General features: G+C 46.3%; 3 protein-coding genes and 1 non-coding gene across 4 annotated transcripts in view; 1 reads left to right on the forward strand and 3 right to left on the reverse strand.

The window, feature by feature from the left end:
• Positions 1–24,609, reverse strand: part of DBNDD2 (dysbindin domain containing 2) — a 35,092-nt gene that overhangs the window by 7,074 nt on the left and 3,409 nt on the right. The gene's annotated exons all lie outside the window — the stretch shown is intronic.
• Positions 1–24,609, reverse strand: part of SYS1 (SYS1 golgi trafficking protein) — a 34,450-nt gene that overhangs the window by 4,882 nt on the left and 4,959 nt on the right. The gene's annotated exons all lie outside the window — the stretch shown is intronic.
• On the reverse strand, positions 9,514–9,586 carry TRNAV-CAC (transfer RNA valine (anticodon CAC)). Its single transcript has one exon. It is a non-coding gene; the product is annotated as a tRNA-Val (tRNA).
• Positions 16,876–19,691, forward strand: TP53TG5 (TP53 target 5). The gene is made up of 4 exons (XM_067012250.1): positions 16,876–16,923; positions 17,246–17,320; positions 17,516–17,646; positions 19,139–19,691. The coding sequence occupies exons 1-4, from the start codon at positions 16,876–16,878 to the stop codon at positions 19,689–19,691; spliced, it is 807 nt and encodes a 268-aa protein (XP_066868351.1).

Here is a 24,609-nt window from a genome sequence, read left to right on the forward strand (position 1 = left end):
AACAGAACCAGATACCTCTCTGGAGTTATCTGCCAGAAAATTTAAAACAAGTATAACAATGTGTGAAAGGCTTTGTTGGAAAATATGGACAACATGCATAAACAGAAGGGGAGTTTTAGCAGAGAGATGGGGACTATAAAAAGGAGTCATATGGAAAATGCTAGAAATTTTTAAAACCTGTAACAGAGATGAAGAATGCCTTTGACAGCCTCATCAGTAAACTCAACACAGCTGAGGAAAGAATCAGTGAACTTAAAGATAGGTCAACAGAGACTACCCAAACTGAAACAGAAAGAGAAAAAAAAGAGTGAAACAAAACAGAACAAAAACCCCAGAAGATCCAAAGCTAACATGTGCATAATTTGAATCCCAGAAAGAGAAGAGATAGAGATAGAAACACACACACACACACATTTGTAGAAATAATGGTCAACAATTTTCCAAAAATAATGAAAGAACCACAGAGCCAAGAAAATCACAGAATAGGGCTTCCCTGGTGGCGCAGTGGTTGAGAGTCTGCCTGCCGATGCAGGGGACACGGGTTCATGCCCCAGTCCGGGAAGATCCCACATGCCACGGAGTGGCTGGGCCCGTGAGCCATGGCTGCTGAGCCTACGCATCCAGAGCCTGTGCTCTGCAACGGGAAAGGCCACAACAGTGAGAGGCCCGCGTACCGCAAAAAAAAACCAAAAAACAAAAAACAAAAAACCATTAAATACCAACAGACACACACACACACACACACAAAATATGATCTATCATATTCAAACTGTTGAAAACCCAAGATAAAGAGAAAATCTTGAAAGCATCAAGAGGAAAACGACACAGTACCTACAGAGGAACAAAGATAAGAATTACAGCAGATTTCTCATTAGAGAAGAATTATATGACTAGAAGATAATAGAATATCTTTAAAATGCTGGAAGAAAAAAAAGACTGTCAACTTGCAATTGTATAAGTATAGACTTAGCAAGAAACTCTCTCAAACATGAAGGTGATATAATAATTCCTTTCAGATAATCAGAAGCAGAAAATTAATTACCAGCAGATCAGCATTACAAAAAATGGTAGACGTTCTCGAGGCAGAAAGAATATGATACCAGAGAAAAACCTGGATCTATATAAAGAAATTAAGATCTCCAGAAATGGATGGAATAAAGGTAAATATGAGACATTTTTTTGTTTGTTTTTAATCATCTTAAAAGATAATTGGGCTTCCCTGGTGGCATAGTGGTTAGGAATCTGCCTGCCAATGCAGGGGACACAGGTTCGAGCCCTGGTCCCAGAAGATGCCACATGCCGCGGAGCAACTAAGCCCGTGTGCCACAACTACTGAGCCTGCGCTCTAGAGCCTGCGAGCCACAACTACTGAGCCTGCATGCCTAGAGCCCGTGCTCCTCAACAAGAGAAGCCACCGCAATGAGAAGTCTGCGCACCACAACAAAGAGTGGCCCCCACTCGCTGCAACTAGAGAAAGCCCGCATGCCGCAACTAGAGAAAGCCCACACGCAGCAATGAAGACCCAACGCAGACAAAAATAAAATAAATTTTTAAAATAAATAAATTTATTTTTTTTAAAAGATAATTGTCTAAAGCAAAAGAGTAGCAATACATGGTGGGTGTAGAGCATATATTAATGTATGACAATCACAGTAGTAAAAATGATGGGAATTAGAAACACACTGTGAAAGAGTCCTTCTGCTATATAAGAAGTGGTATAATATTATTTGAAGATTGACTATGACTAATTGAAGATATATATTGTAAATGCAAGGGCAACCACTAAAAAAATGTTTAAAGAGGTATAAATAACAAGCCAATAGTGGAGACAAAACAGAGTCATAAAAGCATTGGGAGGCATCCTCCCTGGGCCTCTTTGTGTTCAACACGTCAAGATTGTAAGGATCTGACTTCTCTTTCACCTGGGCCCTTGCGCAGGATTAATACAGCTGGCAGCTCTGAGAAATAAGACCAGGTCTTTCTCAGACAAAGGCAGGCTTGCTGACTGCTTGCTATAAAAGTGCTGGGCCTGGGTTCTTCAGCCATGATGCAAAGCCACTGTGTGTGTACCATGCTTCTGGGACCACTGTATCACTTGTTGAACTTCGGGCTGAAGGAATCAACACAAAACTATGCTGATGTTCATGTTGTTTGATGTTCTCTGAGTAATAAACTGTCTTGATTGGATGCAGTAAGTCTTATTGTCTCTTTTTGGTACCCATGAGGTTTTTCTCTGACAAAACATAATCAATTAATAGAAAGTAAGGGGGAAAAAAGAGGAAAAACCCAAAAAAGCACAGATGAAAAATTAGAAAACAAATAGTACGATGGAAGATTTTCATCCAGTTGTGTGAATGAATAGCAACCAATTAAAAGACAGGTTAGTAGATGGGGAAAAAAAGCAAGAGGCAATAATATGCTGTCTACAAGAAACCCAGTTTAACTATAAGGAAATATATGAGTCAAAAGTAAATGGATGGAATAAGATATACCATGCAAACACTAATCAAAGTAAATTGGAGTAGCAATATTAATATCAGAAAAAGTAGACTTCAAAAGAAGGACTATTACCAGGGATGAAGACGGACATTACATAATGATAAAAGGTTGTTCATTTCACCAAGAAGACCTAACAATCATAAATGTGTATGTGTACATCTATTAACAGAGCTTCAAAAACATGAGATAAAAATAGACCTAAAATAAGAAAGAGAAAAAGCCATAATACAGTTAGAGGATTCAGCGCTTCTCTCTCAGTAATCAATAAAACAAGTAGAAAAAAAAGTAAGGATCCAGAAAACCTGAACACTCCCAACTAGCTTGTTCTGATTAACACTTTTATAGCACTTTACCAGCAGAATAAACATTCTTTTCAACTGCACATAAAACATTCACCCAGATACATCTTCTGGGCCATGAAACAAACCTCAACAAATTTCAAAGAATTTAAATCATACAAAATATGTTTTATGACTATAAAAGAATGAAAATATAAATAAAAACAGAAAGAGATCTGGAAAACACCCCAATACTTGGAAATAAAACACAACACTTCCAAATAACCCATGAGTCAAAGATGAAGTCCGAAAGGAAATTAGAGAAATATCTTGACTGAATAAAATTGAAATGTAGCAACCAGCCACCAAAAAAGCTCCCAATGTTCCTTGCCTTCTGTTTATTCATACTTTTGTGTCGTCCTCTTCTGCACTGTATCAAGGTTACTATATGTGGTCAATAAGACATGGCAGATGATGGTACATCACGTCCAAAATCAGGATTAAAAAAATTGGAAAACCCAGAGCTTCCATCTTGGGTGTGTGTTCTCTCTATTGCTTGGATCACTCACTCTGGGGGAAGCAGGCTATTACGTTGTCTACAGTCCTACAGAGAGGCCCATGTACCAAGGAACTGAAGGTTCCAGCCAACAGCCAGTGAAGAACAGAGGCCAGCCAGCAACCCCATGAGTGATCATGGAAACGGATTCACTGGCCCCAGTAGAGCCTTTGGAATGACTGCAGCCCAGGCCAGCAGCTTGACTGCAACCTCGGGAGAGACTGCGGCAGAACCATCCAGCTAGAGCAGTCCTGGATTCCTGATGCTCAAAACCTTTGAGATGATAATACTTCTTTTTTTAAAACTGCTAAATTTGGGGATGAGCTGCTATGCAGCAATAGATAACACATAGGGATTTCGGTATTGAACAGGGTGCCACTATCACAGCACTCTGAAATATGGGACTGGCAGTGGACTGGCCATAGATAGACTTGGGAAGAGTGTACAAAGTCCAAAATGCCTTGAAAAAGCTCTTAATAGAAGCCTCGTGCCTTTGATAAGATTGCAGCCAGGGTATACAGGAAAGTCAGGTAAACACTATTGGGAACTGGGGAAAGAGGAATTCCTGTTATGCTGTGACACAGTTTAGCAACCCTGTTGCCTGTGGTCAAGTGGAAAGCAGAAATCCCAAACGAGTTGGGATCTGGCTAAGGATATCTCCAAATCAAGTGTCAAAGGTGCCACCTGGTGTCTTCTTGCTCCTTGTAGTAAAACGCGAGGGGAGAGAAACTAAAGCAGCAGTTCTCAAATGAGTGATGGCGCCTGGGGCGGGTAGCCGGGGGTGGGGGGGGGGTGTTTGTGTGTGTGTAGGGACATTTGGCAATGTCTGGAGACATTTCTGGTTGTCAAAACTGAAGAGGGGACTTCCCCGGCCGGTCCAGTGGTTAAGACTCCGTGGTTCCAATTCAGGGGGCGTGGGTTAGATCCCTGGTCAGGGAACCGAGATCCCACATGCCGCATGGCAAGGCCAAAAAAAAAAAAAATCTGGAGAGGTTGCTACTGGCATCTAATTAGTAGAGGCCAGGGATGCTGCTAAACATTTTATAATGCACAAGACAAAACCCTCTTACCACCCACCACCTCCTCCCTCCACAAAAAAAGAATTATCCTGCCTGAAATGTCAGTAGTGCTGAGGTTGAGAGATCCTGAACTAAGAAGAAGGACTGTTAAATATGAAGGAGCCAGGACTTCATGGTAGAAAATTCTCACTCTCTCTAAATGGCAAATGATAGTAAAGTTAGAAAATGGTTTCCTAAATTGAAAAAAGAGGGGATATATGTATATGTAGAGCTGATTCATTTTGCTGTACAGTAGAAACTAACACAACATTGTAAAGCAACTCTACTCCAATCAAAATTAATTTTAAAAAAAGAAAGGTTTCCTAGCAGACCTCAAATCCAGAGCATTACCAGAAGAACATGGTGCGAGAATGTGACTATCAAATCTTTTGTTTGCATCTCAGGAAGATTCAAGACAATGCATCAGAGTAGCCTTCAGTCAGATAAAAGACCTCTAAAGAAATTATGGGTGTGCCTCACAGATCCTTTGAATCAAGCAAGAAGGATTCTAGAAAGCTTAAGGGTGTTGCCCCTTAGCCAATTCAGCAGAAGCCTACTAGAGAGAAGGGCTTATCTCAGAGAAATTTGGGGCATGGCTTTTGTCTAATAGTGTGGATCTAAATACGATTCAGAGTGACCCACAAGTTCTTAAAAGGATTCTATATCCAGAAACATCTCCACTTGGACTTAGAGGGATAAAGAGAGTATAAAATGAAAAAAGGATTTCTAGTTCTGAACAAGATGGAGTAGATGCCTTCCTCTCTTTCCCTCCCACTAAGTGCAGCTTAACATGCTGGGCATTATATATATAAACCAAACGTAAACATAGTTGGCAGAGCAGCTAGGAACCTGAGAACACAAACGACACAGCAGTGAGTCCCTGGGTTTTCTTTTTGCTAGGGCTCTGGAGAAGCCAAACAGGCACAGACAAAAATTACCCCCATGAAAAGCCTGTTCTCTCTTGTCAACGGATTGGGAAAGAGGCACCCTAGCAAGAAAGAAATCTTTTGACATGAAGTGACCCCTCCAGCAAAATACCAGAGGAAAAACCTCACTCCCAGTCTTTGTCTTGTGGTAACAAGGCACCTCTCCCTCTCACCTCCAGCTGGTGTTATGTGAGAGGAGGTGGAATGGGGAGACTGGGCTTCATCATTGCTCAGCAGTAACAAGTACCCCTCCCCACAATTTCCATGATGTCAGTGAAGGCCATGTGGGGAGGTAGGCTGCCCTCCCCATCCAACAGTAAGGAGGCACCGCTCCCTCCCCTCAACGTAAAGGTGGCCAAGTGTGGAGCCTAGATGTTCACCTCTGCCCAGCAGTAATGAGGCAACCAAACTTCCAACCCTCCCCTCCCCCTACAGAATGGTGCCAGTGGGGGCCATGTGGGCAGCCTGGACTTTCTGCACTCCCACGTGGTGGCAAAAAGTTGGTGCCCCTATGTCACTGGCCCAGGACAGTAGAGGCCTACCAACACAGAAGAGTTAAATGAGATCCAGAGTCTCACCACATAATTTCTGAAATATCCAGGTCATAAATGAAAATAATTCACCATACCAAGAACCAGGAAAATCTGAACTTGGACAAGTAAAGACAATCAACAGATGCTAGTGGATCACAGTGCTATTGGAATTACCTGATAGGGATTTAAAAACAGTCATTATAAAAATGCTTCATCAAGCAATTGCAGGACTTCCCTGGTGGCACAGTGGTTAAGAGTCTGCCTGCCAATACAGGGGACACGGGTTCAAGCCCTGGTCCGGGAAGATCCCACATGCTGCGGAGCAGCTTAGCCCGTGCACCACAATTACTGAGCCTGCGCTCTAGAGCCCGCGAGCCACAACTACTGAAGCCCGTGAGCCTAGAGCCCGTGCTCCACAACAAGAGAAGCCACCACAATGAGAAGCCTGCGCACTGCAACGAAGAGCAGCCCCCGCTCGCCGCAACTATAGAAAGCCCACACACGGCGACAAAGACCCAACGCAGCCCAAAATAAATAAATAATAAATTTATTTATTTAAAACAAAACAAAAAAAACACAAGCAATTGCAAACTTTTTGAAATACTGGATTGGCCAAAAAGATGTTATGGAAAAACACAAATGAACTTTTTGGCCAACCCAATAAATGAAAAAATAAAAATCTCAGGGAAGCAAATAGAAGATACAAAGAAGAACCACATAGAAATATTAGAACTGAAGAAAAAGTAACTGTACTAGGTCGAATAATGTCCTCCAAAAATTCATGACTACCTAATACCACAGATTGTGACCTTATTTGGAAATAGGGTCTTTGCAGATGTAATTAGTTAAGATGAGGTTGTACTGGATTAGGGTGAGCACTAAGCCCAATAACTGGGATCTTTATAAGAAGACTATGTGAAAACATAAGAAGACACACAGGCGAAAACACCATGTGAAGATGGTGGCAGATAGCAGAATGATAGATCTCAAGCCAAGGAATGCCAAGGATCGCTGGCAATCACCAGACGCTAGGAAAGAGGCATGGAACAGATTCTCCCTTGGAGATTCCAGAAGGAACCAACACCTTGATTTTTGGACTTCTGGCTTCCAGTACTGTGTGAAAACAAACTTCTGTTGTTTTAAGCCATCAAGTTTCTGGTAATTTGTTACAGCAACCCTATGAAACTAACACAAATTAGTTTAAATTTTTAATTTAAAATTAAAAAAATAAACCCTCACTGGATAGGCTCAATAGAAGAATGAAAATAACATATGAAAGGATTGGTGAATTTGAAGATAGAACAGTAGAAATTATCCAATCTGTAAAACAAGGAAAATTAGATTTTTTTTTTTTTTTTGCGGTATGCGGGCCTCTCACTGTTGTGGCCTCTCCCGTTGCGGAGCACAGGCTCCGGACGCACAGGCTCAGCGGCCATGGCTCACGGGCTTAGTTGCTCCACGGCATGTGGGATCTTCCCGGACCAGGGCACGAACCCGTGTCTCCTGCACCCGCAGGCGGATTCTCAACCACTGCGCCACCAGGGAAGCCCGGAAAATTAGATTTTAAAGAAGAAGGAAGGAAGGAAAGAAGGGAGGGAGGGAGGAAGGGAGAAAGGAAGGACAGAGCCTCAGCAACCCATGAGATAATAACAAAAGATTTAACATTTGTGTCACTGGAGTCTCAAGTGGAGGGAAAAGAAGTGGAACTGAAAAAGCATTCAAAGAAATAATGGCTGAAATTTCCCCAAATTTAATAAAGACCTACACCCCCTCCCTATTTTTGAATTCTCCTTTTTGAAAAGATCAATAAAACTGACAAACCTCTGACAATACTAAAAAAGAAAAAAGAAGAGAGAGAGTGACCTAAACTCTCAATATCATGAGTGCAACAGAAGATATCCCTACAGACCCTGCAGATGTTGTAAAGATAATAAGGGACCAATAGGAACAATTCTACACACATAAATTCGACAACTTAGATGAAAAGGACCAATTCCTCAAAAAGTACAAACTGCCAAAATTCATCCAAAATGAAATAGATAATTTAAATAACTCTATAACTATTACAGAAATTGAATTTGTAGTTAATTAAAAACAAAACACCAAAAAACCCACAAAATTCTTGAAAAAGAAATCCCCAGGCCCAGATAGTTTCACTGGAGAAATCTACACAACATTTTTAGAAGAATTAATACCAATTTTATACAATCTTTTTCAGAAAATGGAATAGGAAGGAACACTTCTCCACTTATTTTATAAAGCTAGTATTACCTTGATACAAAGACCAGACAAAGACAGTACTGAAATAAAACAAAACACAATAGACATATTTCATCTAAGTTAACAGATTTGAGGGCATAGAATTATTCACGATGTTCCTTTATTAGCCTTTAGATGTCCCTGAGATCAGTAGTGATGGCCCCTCTTAAATTTCTTTTTAAAAACTATTTATTTAAAAAATAAATAAAATAAAATAAAATAAATTTTCTTTTTATAAAAATATATTTATTTATTTGACTGCGTCGGGTCTTAGTTGCCGCACTTGGGATCTTCACTGCCATTGCGTGGCTCTACAGCGCCCTGGCTTAGTTGCCCCGTGGCACGTGGGATCTTAGTTCCCCTACCAGGAATCGAACCTGGGTCCCCTGCATTGGAAGGTGGATTCTTAACCACTGGGGCACCAGGGAACTCCCTTAAATTTCTAATATTGGTAATTTGTGTCTTCTTTTTTTTCTTGGTTAGTCTGGCCAGAGGTCTGTCGATTTTATTTACTTTTCCAAAGGATCCGGTTTTGGTTTCATTGATTTTCTCTATTGTTTTCCTATTTTCAATTTCATTGACTTCTCCTCTAATTTTTATTACTTCTTTTATTTTGCTTGCTTTAGGCTTAAATTGCTCTTCTTTCTCTAGTTTTATAAGGTGAAAGCTTAGATTGATTTCTGTTCTTTCTTCTTTTCTAATATACACATTTAATGCTATAAATTTCCCTCTAAGCACTGTTTTCACTGCGTCCCACAAATTTTGATAAGCTGTATGTTCATATTGTTCAAAATATTTTTAAATTTCTCTTGAGATTTCTTCTTTGATCCATGTGTTATTTAGTAGTGTGTTGTTTAACCTCTAAAATATCTTGGAATTTCCAGCTATCTGTTATTGGTCTCTAGTTTGTCTCCATTTTGGCTTGAGAACACACTTTGTATGATTCCTACTTTTAAAAATCTGATCAGGTAGGCTTTATGGCCCAGAATGTGGTTTATCTTGAACGTTCCATATGAGCTTGAAAAGAATGGGTATTCTGCTGTTCTTGGATGAAGTATTCTATAAATTTTATAGAATTTTATAGTATAAAAGCCAATTAGATCAAGTTGACTGATGGTGGCGCTCAACTATATCCTCACTGATTTTCTGCCTGCTGGATTTATCAAGTATTGAAAGAGTCGTGTTGAAGTCTCCAACTGTAGTAGTGGATTTATCTATTTCTCTATGGCGTTCCACCAGTTTTTTTGGGTGTTTTTTAAAAATTATTTATTTATTTATTTGTCTGCGCTGGGTCTTAGTTGCGGCTCACGGGATCTTTGTTGCCACGTGCAGGATCTTCGTTGCAGCATGTGGGATCTTTTAGTTGCAGCATGCGAAATCTTGGTTGTGGCATGCGGGATCTAGTTCCCTGACCAGGGATCGAACCTGGGCTCCCTGCATTGTGAGCACAGAGTCTTAGCCACTGGACCACCAGGGAAGACCCCGGAGTTCCACCAGTTTTTACCTCACATATTTTGACACTCTGTTGTTAGGGACACACACATTAAAGATTGTTTGTCTTTATGGAGGATGGACTCCTTTATTATTATTTAATGCCCTTCATCCCCGATAATGTTCCTTGTTCTGAAGTCTGCTTTGTCTGAAATTAAGATAGCTACTCCAGTTTTTTTTTTCTTTGACTGGTGTTAGCATGGCAAATCTTTCTCCATCCCTTTGCTTTTAAACATCTGTGTCTTTTTATTTAAAGTGGGATTTTTTTAAAGACAGTATATATTTGGGTCTTATTTTTTTTTTGTAGGTTTTTTTTTTTTTTTTTTCAGTACGCAGGCCTCTCACTGTTGCGGCCTCTCCCGTTGCGGAGCACAGGCTCCGGACGCGCGGGCTCAGCGGCCACGGCTCACGGGCCCAGTCGCTCCGCGGAACGTGGGATCCTCCCGGACCGGGGCACGAACCCGCGTCCCCCGCATCGGCAGGCGGACTCTCAACCACTGCGCCACCAGGGAAGCCCTGGGTCTTATTTTTTTTATCTACTCTGACAGTCTCAGTCCTTCAATATTTAATACTTAGGCCAGTCACAAAGTGATTACTGATATAATTAGTATAAACATCTAGCATGTTTATAACCTTTCTATTTGTTGCACTTGTTCTTTGTTTCTTTTTCTTTCTTTCCCTCTTTTTCTGCTTCTTTTGTTTTAATTAAGTATTTTATAAAATTCTATTTTCCTCTCCTTCTTTAGCTTATAAATTGTACTTCTTTAAAAAATTTTTTAGCTGTTTCTCTAGTCTGTAACATATGTTTACAACTAATTTAAGTCCACTCTCAAACTATACCAGTTCAAGGGTAGTACAGGTACCATATAAAAGGACCTATATCCATCAAAAAAATAGACATAAAGGGGCTTCCCTGGTGGCGCAGTGGTTGAGAATCTGCCTGCTAATGCAGGGGACACGGGTTTAAGCCCTGGTCCTGTACACATCAGCTTTATCTGTAATAGCCCTAAATGAGAAACAACCCAAATGTTCTTCAGTGGGTGAATGGTTAAACAAATTGTGGTACATCCATACTGTGGAATAATACTCGGCAAAAAAGGAACAAATTAGTGATACACACAACTGGACGGATATCAAGGGCATTATTCTGAGTGCAAAAAAAGCCAAGCTTGCAATGTTACATACTGTATGATTTCATATATATAACATTCCTGAAATAATAAAAATATAGAAATGGAGATAGGGGACTTCCCTGGTGGTGTAGTGGTTAAGAATCCGCCTGCCAATGCAGGGGACACGGGTTCGAGCCCTGGCCCAGGAAGATTCCACAGGCCGCAGAGCAACTAAGCCCGCGAGCCACAACTACTGAAGCTCGCTTGCCTAGAGCCCGTGCCGCAACAAGAGAAGCCACGGAGCAATGAGATGCCCAAGCAACCTAACAAAGAGTAGCCTCCCGCTCACTGTAAAACAGAGAAAGCCCACGCGCAGCCACAAAGACCCAACGCAGCCAAAAATAATTTTTTTAAAAAAAGAAAATTAAAAGAAAAAAATTAAGTATGTATCCCACTTTGAAATATATATATATATACCCCAATAAATCTAACTTTAAAGAAAGTAAAGTACAAACTATGAGATGAAACAAAATAAAACGATGAAAAAAAGAGTAGACCCTCACAGCCATCAGGATAGCTACTATAGAAAGAAAGAAAGAAAGGAAGGAAGGAAGGAAGGAAGGAAGGAAGGAAGGAGGGAGGGAGGGAGGAAAGATAACAAGTGTTGGTGAAGATGTGGCAAACTAAAACCCTGTGCGCTGTTGGCGGGCATGTAAAATAGTGCGGCCGCTATAAAAAACAGAATGGTGGTTCCTCAAAACATTAAAAATAGAGGGACTTCCCTGGTGGTCCAGTGGGTAAGACTCCGAGCTCCCAATGCAGGGGGCCCAGGTTTGATCCCTGGTCAAGGAATTAGATCCCTCATGCCTCAACTAAGAGTCTGCATGCCACAACTAAGAAGTCCACATGCCGCACCTAAGACCCAGCGCAGGCTAAATAAATAAATATTAAAAGAAATTAAAAATAGAATTACCATATGGCCCAGAAATTCCACTTGTGAGTGTACACTCAAAAAAAATTTTAAGTAGGGTCTTAAAGAGAGATATTGGGGCTCCCCTGGTGGCACAGTGGTTAAGAATCCGCCTGCCAAAGCAGGGGACATGGGTTCGAGCCCTGGCCCAGGAAGATCCCACATGCCGCAGAGCAACTAAGCCCGTGCACCACAACTACTGAGCCTGTGCTCTAGAGCCCATGAGCCACAACTACTGAGCCCACGTGCTGCAACTACTGAAGCCCATGTGCCTAGAACCCGTGCTCCGCAACAAGAGAAGCCACCACATGTGAAGCCCACGCACCGCAATGAAGAGTAGCCCCCGCTCACCACAACTAGAGAAAGCCCGCGTGCAGCAACAAGAACCCAACACAGCCAAAAGATAAATAAATAAATTTTTAAAGAAAAATAAGAAAAGAGAGATATTTGTATACCCATGTTCATAGCAGCATTATTCACAGTAGACAAAAAGGCGGAAGCAACCCAAGTGCCCACCAATGGATGAGTAGATAAGCAAAATACGGTCTATACGTACAACAGAATATTATTCAGCCTTAAAGGAAGGGAATTCTGCTATAACATGATGAACCTTGAGGACATTATGCTAAGTGAAATAAGCCATCACAGCAAGACAAATATTGTATGATTCCATTCACATGAGGTCCCTAGAGCAGTCAAATTCATAGAGACAGAAGGTAGAAGGGTGGTTGCCAGGGCTGAGGGGGAGTACGGAATGGGGAGTTGTTATTTAGTATTGAGTTTCAGTTTTGCAAGATGAAAAGAGTTCTGGAGATGGATGGCGGCGATGGTTATGCAACAGTGCGAATGTACTGAACACTACTGAACTGCCCACTTAAAATGGTTAAGACGGTAAATTTTGTTATGTGTATTTACCACAACTAAGAAAAACAGAGTGGCGGTTTCTCATTCAAGTGCCTTGGATTTGGTCCAAAAGGCTGACCAGCTGTGTGTCCTTGGGTGTCGCTATTCCCATAAATGGTTTTTCCTGTGTAAACGGACGAGACAAACAAGACAGAATATGGGAATTTGCTTTAGGAGCCATTGCTGGGGTACAATGTCTGGTCAGGGAGAACGCCCTGCCCCCTTGCGGATGAACTCCCTAAGCTTCCAAAGGGAGGGAAGTGAGTGACGATGAAAAGAACAGACTAGAACAGAACTGGCGGAGGCGCCGGGCCAGCCCCTGGAGCTCAATCAAGCCCCGTTGCCTCGCTTGCTGGAACGCTCCCGGGATGCTCTGACCCTCAGGACAAACTCCAAGCCCCTCAGCCTGTGATCAAGCCCTTAGCAGTCTGTGTCTTGCTCACTCCTCCGGGTTTGGCCACCGCCGCTCTGGGCTCCTACTTTCCACTCCGGCACATACACCGGTTCATAATTCCCTCCCACACCTGTACTTTTAAAATCCCCTCTTTTGAGGGTGCCCTGCCCAGCCCACAGCCCTCTGCCTGGAGACCACACTCCTCCTTTGTTCCTCGTCACCATCTCTGCGAAGACTTCCCTGGCCTCACCACACTGCTCCTCTGTGTTCCTGCAGCGCCCGCCCCCCAGCCCTTGTCATAGGTAATGCCATGTATTTCACTATTTCACGAAATACTTAGTGGGCACCTATTGTCAGCCAGGCACTATTCTAGGCTCTGAGGGGTTAGCAATGAAGAGAACACCAAAAGTCCCTGCCCCTGAGGAACCCATATTCTAGAAGGACCTCTCCCCTGGGCCTGTGCGCCATCCTCAGTGGGGAGCGCACAGCGGGGCCCCAGCCCTGGGTGCCCAGGTGCTGAGTGGCGGGGGTAGATGACCCTGATGCAGCCCACCAGAGTCCAGCGGGGTCCAGGAAGAGCTGAAATCGCGCGGGGAGAGGGAAGCAGAGGAGCCACGGAGAGTGCTGAGGCAGACAGAGGGAGAGGGCCGGGGCTGTGCTCCGTGCCTTTCCTCCCAAGTCACCTCTTCGGTTTCTTCCCTGGCCCACAGGGTGTTTTACCACCGCTTATCTTTGCCCTAATAATAAAGGGCATGGACATGGAAGAAGCTATTCAGTAGTCTGGTCTTGGTCCATCACCCCTAAAAGGCAGAGCTAAGCACCCCAGATGCACGCACACCCCTCCGCCTGGGTATGGCGTGGATTTGGCTCCCACGCTGGGTTAGGTACCAGATTGGTTGACTGAGTGAGGTGGCGCCCGAGAAGCTCTATCTCGCAAGCTCTTCTGATTATTCAGATGCAGCCAGCTGGGCAGATTACTCAGAGCAGCCTGAGCTGTTAAAATCTCCCATGATCTGTCCCCAGCCCTTCACCACGACTCCGCCTCCGCCCTCATCTCCTGACGCCACTCCTTCCCCCTTCCCTCACCTCCTCCAGGCCTCTCCTCAGATCTCATCTTGTCGGTGAAATGGTCCCATTCCATCCTTTTTAACACAGCAAAGCTTCTACCTTTGTTCTCCCTTTCTGGCCCACACTGTTTACTTTTCTTCACACATTTACTCTCATCCAACGTTAACAGAAGCGTGTTGGAACCAACTCTGAGGGCTTACAAAAGCCTATGACATTTTTAGGAACTTGCCTGGCTGGTTGTTAAGCGATGCCATCATTAAAAATTAAATTATACCAACTTCATTAAGTTAATGACATTAAAAACAAAGGTGAGGGGCTTCCCTGGTGGCGCAGTGGTTAAGAATCCACCTGCCAACGCAGGGGACACGGGTTCGAGCCCTGGTCTGGGAAGATCCCACATACCACAGAGCAACTAAGCCCGTGCACCGCAGCTACTGAGCCCACGTGCCACAACTACCAAAGCCCGAGCACCTAGAGCCCGTGCTCCACAACAAGAGAAGCCACCGCAATGAGAAGCCCACGCACTGCTACGAAGAGCAGCCCCCGATCACCGCAATTAGAGAAAGACCGCATGCAGCAACGAAGACCCAACACAGCCAAAAATAAATAAATAAATAATAAATAAAATTTTAAAAAATAAAAGATAAAAACAAAGGTGAAAAATGCTCAAACTCATCCCTTTCTAATTTTTACTACCTTTTGCTATTATCTATGATATTGAGAATCTTTACAGCTATAGAAATATGACAGAAATATATAAAATATAATGGCATGCTACTGTGCATTTCTGTTCGACTCTGTATCCAGTGACATCACACTGGTAGCTTGAAATCAGCCCTGGTAGGAGTATTCACACCACAGAAACAGGTAAGTATGATAAATCAGGTTTTGATTTATTGTTCTGTTGATTGTCTAGACCAGCAGTTGGCCATGGGCCAAATCCAGCCCACCAACTATTTCTATAAATAAACTGTATTGCAACACAGCCAGGCCCACTCATTTCCATATCTGTGGCTGCTTTCACATCCCAAGAGCAGTTGAGTAGTTGCAACTACATGGCCTGCAAAGTCTAACATATTTACTATCTTGCTCCTTACAGAAGAAGTTTGCCAACCCCCAGTATAGCCTTAAGAAAGTAATGGAGGAAATGTTAATAATGTAGATTAAATGTAAATATGCCCTGTCTATAGCTGCTACAGGAAGATCTCATTTTATTTCGCTTTACTGCGCTTCACAGATAGTGTGGTATTTACAAATTGAAGGTTTGTGGAAACCCTAGTTGAACAAGTCCATAGGCGCCATTTTTTCAACAGCATTTGCTTGCTTCATGTCACTGTGTCACATTTTGGTAATTTTTACAGTATTTCAAACTTTTTCACTATTATACTTGTTATGGTGATCTGTGACCTTTGATGTTGCTACTACGACTTGCTGAAGGCTCAGATGATGATTAGTGTTTTTTAGCAATTAAGTATTTTTAAATTAAGGTACGTACATTTTTCAAGACATAATGCTATTATTGCACACTTAATAGACTACAGTATAGTGTAAACATAACTTTCATATGCACTGGGAAACCAAAAGATTCAGGTAACTCACTGTCTTGCAGTGGTCTGGAACCGAACCTGCCATATCTCTGAGGTATGCCTGTACATTGTAAATAGCTACACACACGCAAAAAAAACTGAGCAAATATACTCCCGGTATTTAATACGGCAAATAAGTCGATCAGGTCATTGAGAAATGAGTTGAATTCCAACATCTTTGTTCTTTCACTTTTTCACTTTCTTACGTCAACATTCATGTTGGAACTGCACTTGTTCATCAGTTACAACCGTAGGTTGACTATGGATGCAAGAGTTAGGCAAAATTCAAGAGAAGTATACTGTAAGAATAAATTGGCTATACCGAATTCACAGTAAAGAGTATTGTAGAATTTTATTAGATTTCTTTCCGTAAAATTTATGATAAACACACATTCACACACATATACACACTTTGTTTCAGAGAGCCCATTGTTAAACCTTTACAAGCACACACGCTCTCCACTAGAATGTAAGTTCCTTGATGGTAGGAATTGTTTTTTTTTATTCCAGCGCTTAGAACACACCTAACACATAGCAGATACACAGTCAACATATGTGACATGAATGAACATATGAGCATAGTTGGGAACCCACATTTCATGGGTTGACGGTCAGCCCTTATGTTTCCAGCTCCAACATTATCCAGCTGTGTGGATAAATTATTTAATTTCTTTGAACCCTGGCTTCTTTATTTAAAAAAAAAAAAAAAAAAAAAAAAAAAAAAAAGGGCTTCCCTGGTGGCGCAGTGGTTGAGAATCCGCCTGCCGATGCAGGAGACACGGGTTCGTGCCCTGGTCCGGGAAGATCCCACATGCCGCGGAGCAGCTAGGCCTGTGAGCCATGGCCGCTAGGCCTGCGCGTCCGGAGCCTGTGCTCCACAATGGGAGAGGCCACAACAGTGAGAGGCCCGCATACCGCAAAAAAAAAAAAAAAAAAAAAAAAGACAGGGGAATAAGACAGGGGAATCTTCCTACGTCACAGGGAGGTGGTGACAATATATGCCGCTTTCTCCACAGACAGGAGTTTCCTCCTCACCCTCCACCCCTGCCAGCCACATAGTCCTCGGAGACCCAGCCCTACCACTGTCACACATTTCAGTGATGTCACACTGGGGCTCCCTAGGAGCCCCAGCACAATCAGGCTGACGCCCAGACTGAGCAGTGGCTGAGCTGAGAGGCAGGGAGCAGGCAGTGCCTGGTACCAGGCTTGTTCCATCTGTCTCTGAGGCCTCACAGCTCCAGTATGAGTCCATCAGCAAAGAAGAGGCCCAAGAATAGAGCGGTTTCCAAGGTTGGATTTGGGACTAGACCCAGTGGGGGTCTCAACAAAAGAGTCCAACCATGCCTAGGATGGGGGCCTTCCAGCCTGGGGGGAAGAGGGAGAGGTGAAGGGTGAAGGGAGGTCAGGAGAGTTAGAATGGGCTCCTTGTTTCCACCCCCAAACCAAGGTGACAAAACTCCCAGTCTACGGTTGGTCACACCAAGCCCAGCCCAATGGAGAGGCATTATGGAGGCGTTCGGGGGGTTCCTACTGTGTTAGCATTCTCTCTCTCTCCCTCTCTCTCTCCGTCTCTCTCTCTCTCTCACTCTCTCTCTCTCTCTCTTTCTGTCAGATGCAAGATGAGGAACCACAGGACAAGATACAGCAGCCTGTCAGCAAAGTAATTGAGAGGAAACGACTTAAAGGGGTGAGGTGCCCCATTTTGGTGTCTGCTTAGGAGAGCCTGAGCCCTCATGCAGTGCTGCTCCTAGCTGCCAGGCCAAGTGACCTGGAAGGAGTCACATGGCCCTGCCGTGAGCTGAGCCAAAGTCCTGGTGGCGGGGTGGGACGCTATCCCAGGAAGGCTGAAGCTTCAGTTTTTCTGGCTCCTCACCCCTGGCAGGTGCTGAAAAACTTGTCGCTCTTGAAGCTGCTCAAGAGCTTGAACCCTCGGACCCAGGAACTGCATAACCTGGCCAAAAGGTGCTGGAATTCACTGCTCAGAGTTCCGAAGATCCTCGAGGTCTCCTCTGGGTGAGCATGGCCCGCCCATGGCCCCTATCATGGGCCCAATAGCCACCTTTACTAGAAACAGGCACTACGTTAAGGAATTTCGAAACCTGCATTTTGACTAGGCTCTGGGAGAAAGGTAGTTATTTATTAGCCCTATTTTACTGATGAGGAGCTGAGGCTCAAGAGATGTTGTAACTTGTCCCATTAACTGGACTGGTAAGTGGCAGAGCTAGGATTTGAAGCCGTTCCCGGCTGATATGAGAGCTGTTGTCATAACCCTGGTCATAATCATCCAACCACGGGACTCACCACCACCTGGTGCTCTGAGCAAGAGGGGCCACCCCTCTGCCTCTCCCAAGCCAACACCACGCAGAGATTCACCCGCAAACTAGCCATTCTGCAGAGGCTCAGTTTCCTCACAATTCACATCAGGATGCTAAGAAAGCGGACATGAGGCACCTGCTAAGTGCCAGGTACCATGCAAAGCATTTTCCCACTTAGTTGATTCTCAAAAATTTTATTACGTAGACGGAATTACCCCAGTTTTACAGATGAGGAAACTAAGACTCTGACAGGTTACCTTTCTTGCCCCAAATCACACAGATGGTAAGAGGCAGAAGCAAATTTGAACCCCAGTTTGTCTCCAAAGCCTGTGCTCTCCAAGCCGCTCTGCCACTTCCCTGCCTCCTGCTTGGCAGGACTGTTGTGAGGGTCCTGGGCCTGACACCCAGTGGGCGCCCAATCAGCGGTGGCCATTGTTATCCTCGGTATTGTCATTATCCTGAGCCTGAGGCCTCTCTCTCTCCACACACACTCAGCTAGGACGGGGGCTGCCACATGGTAGGGGGCTCAGTCTACGACAGACACCCCTGGGGAAAGTCTCCTAACACCTCTAGTTAACTCCACCCCTCTGGCTCCTCCCCCTGAGCTGGCCTCCTCCATGCAGGGGCTCAGGAAACACTGAGCCAGAAGGGTCAGGATCATCTAGGCCCAGAGATTTCCAACCCTTTTTAAAGCAGCAGAGCCTCTCTTCAAATTTCTGTCCCCAAGCCCCAACTGTGTTGTTGGAGGGAAGCTATCCTGCCCCTCACCCTGGCCCTCCAGGGGTGGGGGGGTGGTCACTTGAGATACTTTCTAAGATTTCTTGGAACACAATTTGAAAAAAACAAAACCAAAGACAAAACACTGCACCAGTCCACTCCATCAATTGAAATCCAAAGAGGAAGAACCCTAACCTAGTGACCGATGCAGGCAATATATATTTCTAGGTGTCCTAACTACTAGCCATTGCCTCAGGCCTTTCCAACCTCTCGCATCCCTTCTGCTGGTACTTATCACCACATCCCCTGCCCCCAGGAACAAGACCTCTGAGTGGTAGAGAAGCTTCTTTTCAGGCTCTCTCTAGCTTTCCTGACAGGCTCCCTGAGCTGACTACAGAACAGCTGTCTCGGGGCTAGCTGGAGGACCAGGGCCTTGGTCTTGCTCTGCTGACTGCCTTTCCTCTCCCTGCCAGGCACGAAGACGTCTCGGATACAGTAGGACAAAATCACAACGCTCTTCAGGAGGCTGGGTGTTCCAACAAGAAACTGGACTCCAAGAAATCAGAGCCCCTGAGGGAGTCGGAGCAGTTAAGGCTCAAGGCGGCACGGCGGGCGAGGCGCCCGGCACGGCGGGCGAGGCGCATGGCACGGCGGGCGAGGCGCGTGGCACAGCAAGCAGTGCCGTGCAGGGAGGAGCGTCTGGAGCCTCTGGAGCCTGTGGTCCCCATGACATCAAAGGGTCATGGCCTGCCCACTGGCCCTGGAGCCCAGGAGAGGCAATCACCTGCTGGGAACGCCGGGGTCGTCTTCCTGAAGACCCACCAGTACAGAACTCCCATGGAGGGCATGAAGCAGCTGGATGTAGCTGACCGGTGTATCTGGTTTGAGGGGCTGCCCACACGAGTCCACCTCCCAGGGCCCCGGGTGATGTGCAGATCATCCGCCCTGCGCCGGGTCAAGCGCTGCTGTACCCGCCTCTGCTCCGCATCACTTGAGCTGCCAATGGTCCATCCATACAAGGTGTGACAATGCCACTGCCAGGCTAGGGTGAGACAGCCCCAAGCCAGGCCCTGAGCTGGGCCCAGAGTCAGAGGGCTTAGGATCCAGAATCTTGGGGTTTGTGGCTGGCAGTGCTGGGAGGCCCTACCTTCATGCCCAGAGAGGGAAACCCAGAGAGGCGGAAGCCATTGACCAAGTCCACACAGCAGGGCAGTGGCCAGGCTGGGTCCTCTCAGGACCCAAGTAGGGGCTCCGGGGAAGGAGGGCACTGGAAGTGTGGTTCTGAGGCCTGTGGTTCTGAGAACTGTGGTTCTGAGGCCTCCACTGGCTGGAGGCCTCAGGAGGGGCCATCTGCTATGGCTCAGAATCTCACAGAAGTCTGAGTAAGTGAGTTTAGGGATTTCCAAATGTGGGGCTAAGGGGAGGGGGCGTGGTCAAGTAAGGCTCGTCTGCATCTCATCCCCTCTTAGATAAACTCTCCATTTGTTTTATTTATTCGTGCCTCAAATAAGACCTACTCTGAACAAAAGGTCCTTAGCAAAAGAAAAAGTAGAACTACTCCAGCCCCTCCACTGAGGTCCCAAGAAAGGAAGGGGTGATGGGCCTGGGGGTCCAGCTGAATGGGAAGCTGCCCGTTCAGCAAACCGGGCATCTCCAATCTGCCAGACACCGCAGCGCCCTGGTCCCTGAGCCCTCTCCCTGGGCGCCAGCGCCCTCTGGGGGCGGTCTTAGCTCCTAACTGACGCTGAGGTCTCTGCTCGCAGGTGTGACCTTGGATGGGAGCCAGAGGTGTGCGGAGAGGGCGGAGATCGCACAACCGTCTGAACGGGAGGGATGGGGGGGATAATTCGCGAGTCTACAAATAAAATGTCCCATATGGCGTTGAAGAATACTGTCGCTGGCTCTGCCTCTTTATCTGGGGCTGGAAGGGATGGAGGAAAGAGGTCCTCCACGGAGGTAAGGTGGGGGAGGGGGGAAGAGTGTGAATCACGACTTCAGGTTAACTCCACTCCATCCCCAGGTCCCTACGGTCAGTGTAGAAGCCGTAACAAAGAAGCACGCGGGCTGCTCCCCTCCCCCGCCTCTGCAAACTGGCCTCCTGAGCGGTGCTCTCCATTAAGTCATAGAAGGGGGGCGTTGGTTGTGCGCTTCCTGGGTGCTAGGTGCCTCACAATGGTGCTGCAGGCCAAGGAGAGGAGGAAACACCGCGGCGCCGAGAAGCGAAGGTCTTGCGCAGGCTCACGCTGCTGGTTAGTGGCACAGCAAGAACTCTAATCTGGTCTCCTGGCTGCTCCCCGCTCCATTTCCCGAAGGGGGAAAGGTGCAACGCAGCATCCAGCCCGTCACGCACGTGCATTGCGCCCTGATTATCACGGCTCCGGTGTCAATAAATGCCAGCCGGAAATGTGAAATGTGCCCCGCGTGGTCACGGAGAGCACCGAGCCAGGCGGAGCATTGGTACTTCGTCCCACTGCTCCCGTGGGACACAGCACGTCCGCCCTCCAACCCCAAGTCCGGTCGGGGTCACCCTCTGTCGGTAGGATCCACAGGGCCCTTAATCTGCAGTTGGGGAGAGGAAAACAGAGGGAGCCCAGGCTTTCTCTGGACAAAGACTATGATCCTGATCCTCCGTATTCCGCTGGAGACAGGCTGTGTGCAGCGGGCGCCCTCGGGAGAGCAGCATAGCCATCGAGGGGCGCAGAGCCCTCCACCCTCACTCCCAGGGAGCCAGGGCACTGATGGAGATCCTCAGATTGGGAGGGAGAGAGAAGGATGGGAAAGGCTCCCGCTAAACCGGCCGGCTCGCACCCCTCCTCTCCACTGGGGCTCAGCACCCTGACTGAGCATCCGCCAGGCGGCCGCCAGCGGAAACCGGGCCGCGAGAACAGCCTGAGCGGGGTCTGGCGCTGGACCGCTCTGCACCGCACTGCTGAGACTCGGAATGGCGACCTAACGCCAGCGCAGCGCGCTCCCTACCTGCGGCCACCCAGGCGCGGCGCTCCCGTCCCGAGCACCCCGCCCCGCCCCCTCCGCGCAACCTCCACTCCCGTAAACTTCACTTCAAGCTGTCTTCCCGCTAAACTTGCAATCCAGCCCATTTCCTGGGTAGTCTCCATTTCGGTTCCCTTGCTGGGCATCATCAATCACATCAACCTTCTATTCGATCTTTCCTCCCAAGCACCTTCCGTTCCATCAACCTTCAAGTAAACTTCTGTCCAGCGTGCTCTATCAGCGGGCGATTAGGGCAGCGCGCTCCCAAACAAATAATCAAACCGCGTGTGTGTGGGGGGGGGGGGGCGGGGGAGAGGGAGGAGGGGGGGCTGCACTAGTCTTCATGGGAACCTTCCCCAGGGAGCCCCAAGTGGGGGCCCGAATAGCCTGAGCCTAGGCGAGATTGGCAACTTCTGCTTTGCCCAGTTGGGAGCCAGAGCTGGGCCCCAGCTGCCCACGGGCAATGCCATCAAGTGAGCAGACAGAAGCCTGTGTGCCTAGGCTGGGACCCAGCATGGCCAGGGTGCCGCTGGGGAAGCAAGGATGCAGGCCTCATGCATGTGAATGGCTCCCGGCAATGCACTCCTTCCAGCCTCATCCCTTCCACCTGCTGGCATTTAGGCTCAGGCAACCTGCCTCCCATAACCCCAGAACTAGGGTCTCCCCACTACCATTCTCCCATTGTTTAACCACTTCAACCTGAGGCCCCTCTTCGGGGCTCAGTCAGATCCTGATTTGGGCAGGATGCTGCAACCCATAATCTCAGGGATAAGAGACCGCAGGAGAAATGGCTCCCTAACAGTTAAGTGGGGGAAAATTGTTAATGATTGAATTTTAACAAGTCACACGACCTCTCGGAGCCTATCCCGTCTGTTTATTAAAAGAGGGATACTAATAGCCATTCCAGAGGGCTTTGGGCAAATCAGGCTTGTAGCTGAAACCAGTCTGTGGGACGTTGAACGTTTGGCCTTTTTTCCAGGCCTCCTTGCTGTAATAGAGCCAGTACTGGCCCTGTTTCTCACTTATGAGCAGCTGTCTAACTGCCCACCTTTAGGGAACTAGCTGCTTGTTTAAAAAGCCAATCTTATGTTCACAGTCACAAAATAGCATCTGGATCCCAGAGACCGTCCCTCTCCCAATCTGGGCCATGTACCACTTAAACGTGATTGGTATATGAATGGGGATGAGGTTGCTGAGGCAGACAGGCCTAGCTTCTTATCAGCTGTTTGATGCTGGGGAAAGCTGTTTACTCCTAAGCCTCAGTTTCACGGTCTGCAAAATGGGGAAAACGGTGGTGCCTATCTCATTGGATTAAGTTAGAAACATAAATCACTTTACAGTGCATGGCACATAGAAGCTCAATACTTGGTCGCAGGAGCTCAATACTTGGTGGCTGTACCTAGGTCATGGGCAAGCCTGTCCCCCACCTAACAGTTGAGGCTTTGAAGAAAGATATCTCCTCTGTAAAATGGGAAGGGGGCAGTGGTCGCATAATTCTAACTGCTTAGATTCATGGATCACTTTCTTATACGTCAGGTGCAGCACTAAGTGCTTTACATTATGACATCTCACTGAATCCTCACAAAAACTCAGGGAAGTTCAACCCAGGGAAGGTTAAGTAGCTTATCCAAGGTCTCACGGCTGGTAATGGCACTCCAGGACTTAACCTTGCACTCCATTGCAGCTCTCTAAAGCCTTCTAACATTGGGTCCCTAGAATTCTCCCTGGCTTGGCCAGGTAGGCAGGTCAGGGATTAAAACTCTCAGCTCCCTCTCCTCCACTTGTTTCAGTGTTGTTCCACCATCCTTTGCTACTTTCCTACAGAAAACCTCAAGCACGCAGTGGCTTTTAATTCCCTCTCTACAAAGAACCTCTCTTGTGCCTGGAACTGGCCTCTCCTCCCCCAGCCCCTGAGGCTGTAGTCCCTGGGCTACGGCTGACAGCCCTCGGGCACTGCGAGAAGGAAGCTACCCTGATCTGGGAGTTGCTGAAGAGAGTCTTAAGACTCTGCTTTCAGGGGAAGCTAACCTGTTTGAGCTGTGCCTCACAGAAGACTCACGGGGACCTGGAGCTTCCTGCCTCACTGGTGCCTGCTGGCTGCCATTCTGGCCCCTATTTGGCTCTGATCTGGACAGGCCTGCCTAGAGCTAGGGGTTAGAGGCACCCTCTGAGCTAGACATCCCTTTCTACTTTCCCGTCCTTCTTGCGGGCTATAAACTATTCTGAGCACCAGCTATGCACTAGTCTCCACTTGTCTCTCCAGATCGTAGTGGATGGGATGGGGCGGGATGTCTAGGGGGCAGACCTAGGTGTCTAGATGTCAGACCCCTAGAAAGTCAAGAGCTACACCAACTCAGTGGTAGGGTGGAGGTAACTTTCTGATCTAGGTACTTTCCTTTATCCTTTGGAAATAAAAATATTTCCAACATTCCTACGTTCACTTGGAAATCTGTGGCCATATTTAATGTACTGCCTATCAGTTTTTCTTGGAAAGCAAGTAATATTTATAAAGCTTTATACATCCTTAGTATTTAAAACAATACAGTAGGATGAGAAAGTATGATTATAAGGTGCAGATTGTTTAACCACTAAGAACTTAAACATCTTTAACTATCAATCTCTTCAGAATGAGTTTATTAATGTCACTACCGCAACCCAAATCCTGGCTCTGCCAGCTCCCAACATGTAACCTTGGGCAAGTTCCTTACGGTTTCCTCATCTGTAAGATACAGATGATGCTATTTCCTACTTCAGAGGGTTGTTGTGAAGATTAAGTGAGCAAGGAAATGAAGAGCACTTAGTCTACTGCTGGACATCTCTTTATGAAGCACTCAGTGGATGTTAAATATTTATTACTTCCATTGCCCAGTCCTCTCTGGAACTTGCCTCTAGACACGGCTTTGTCACTTTAGAGTTCATAAAGATCTCAGGAAACTCACATATTTTTGACCCC

Source organism: Kogia breviceps, chromosome 14 (genome assembly GCF_026419965.1).
Source record: "Kogia breviceps isolate mKogBre1 chromosome 14, mKogBre1 haplotype 1, whole genome shotgun sequence".
Lineage (NCBI taxonomy): Eukaryota > Metazoa > Chordata > Mammalia > Artiodactyla > Physeteridae > Kogia > Kogia breviceps.

Bases quoted from the DNA above. Each gene is read 5' to 3' on its own strand.
- TP53TG5 (XM_067012250.1), top strand. From the start codon at position 16,876: ATGAGTCCATCAGCAAAGAAGAGGCCCAAGAATAGAGCGGTTTCCAAG. The intron at 16,924-17,245 runs GTTGGATTTGGG...TCTTTCTGTCAG, and splicing joins AGAATAGAGCGGTTTCCAAG to ATGCAAGATGAGGAACCACA. The intron at 17,321-17,515 runs GTGAGGTGCCCC...CACCCCTGGCAG, and splicing joins AGAGGAAACGACTTAAAGGG to GTGCTGAAAAACTTGTCGCT.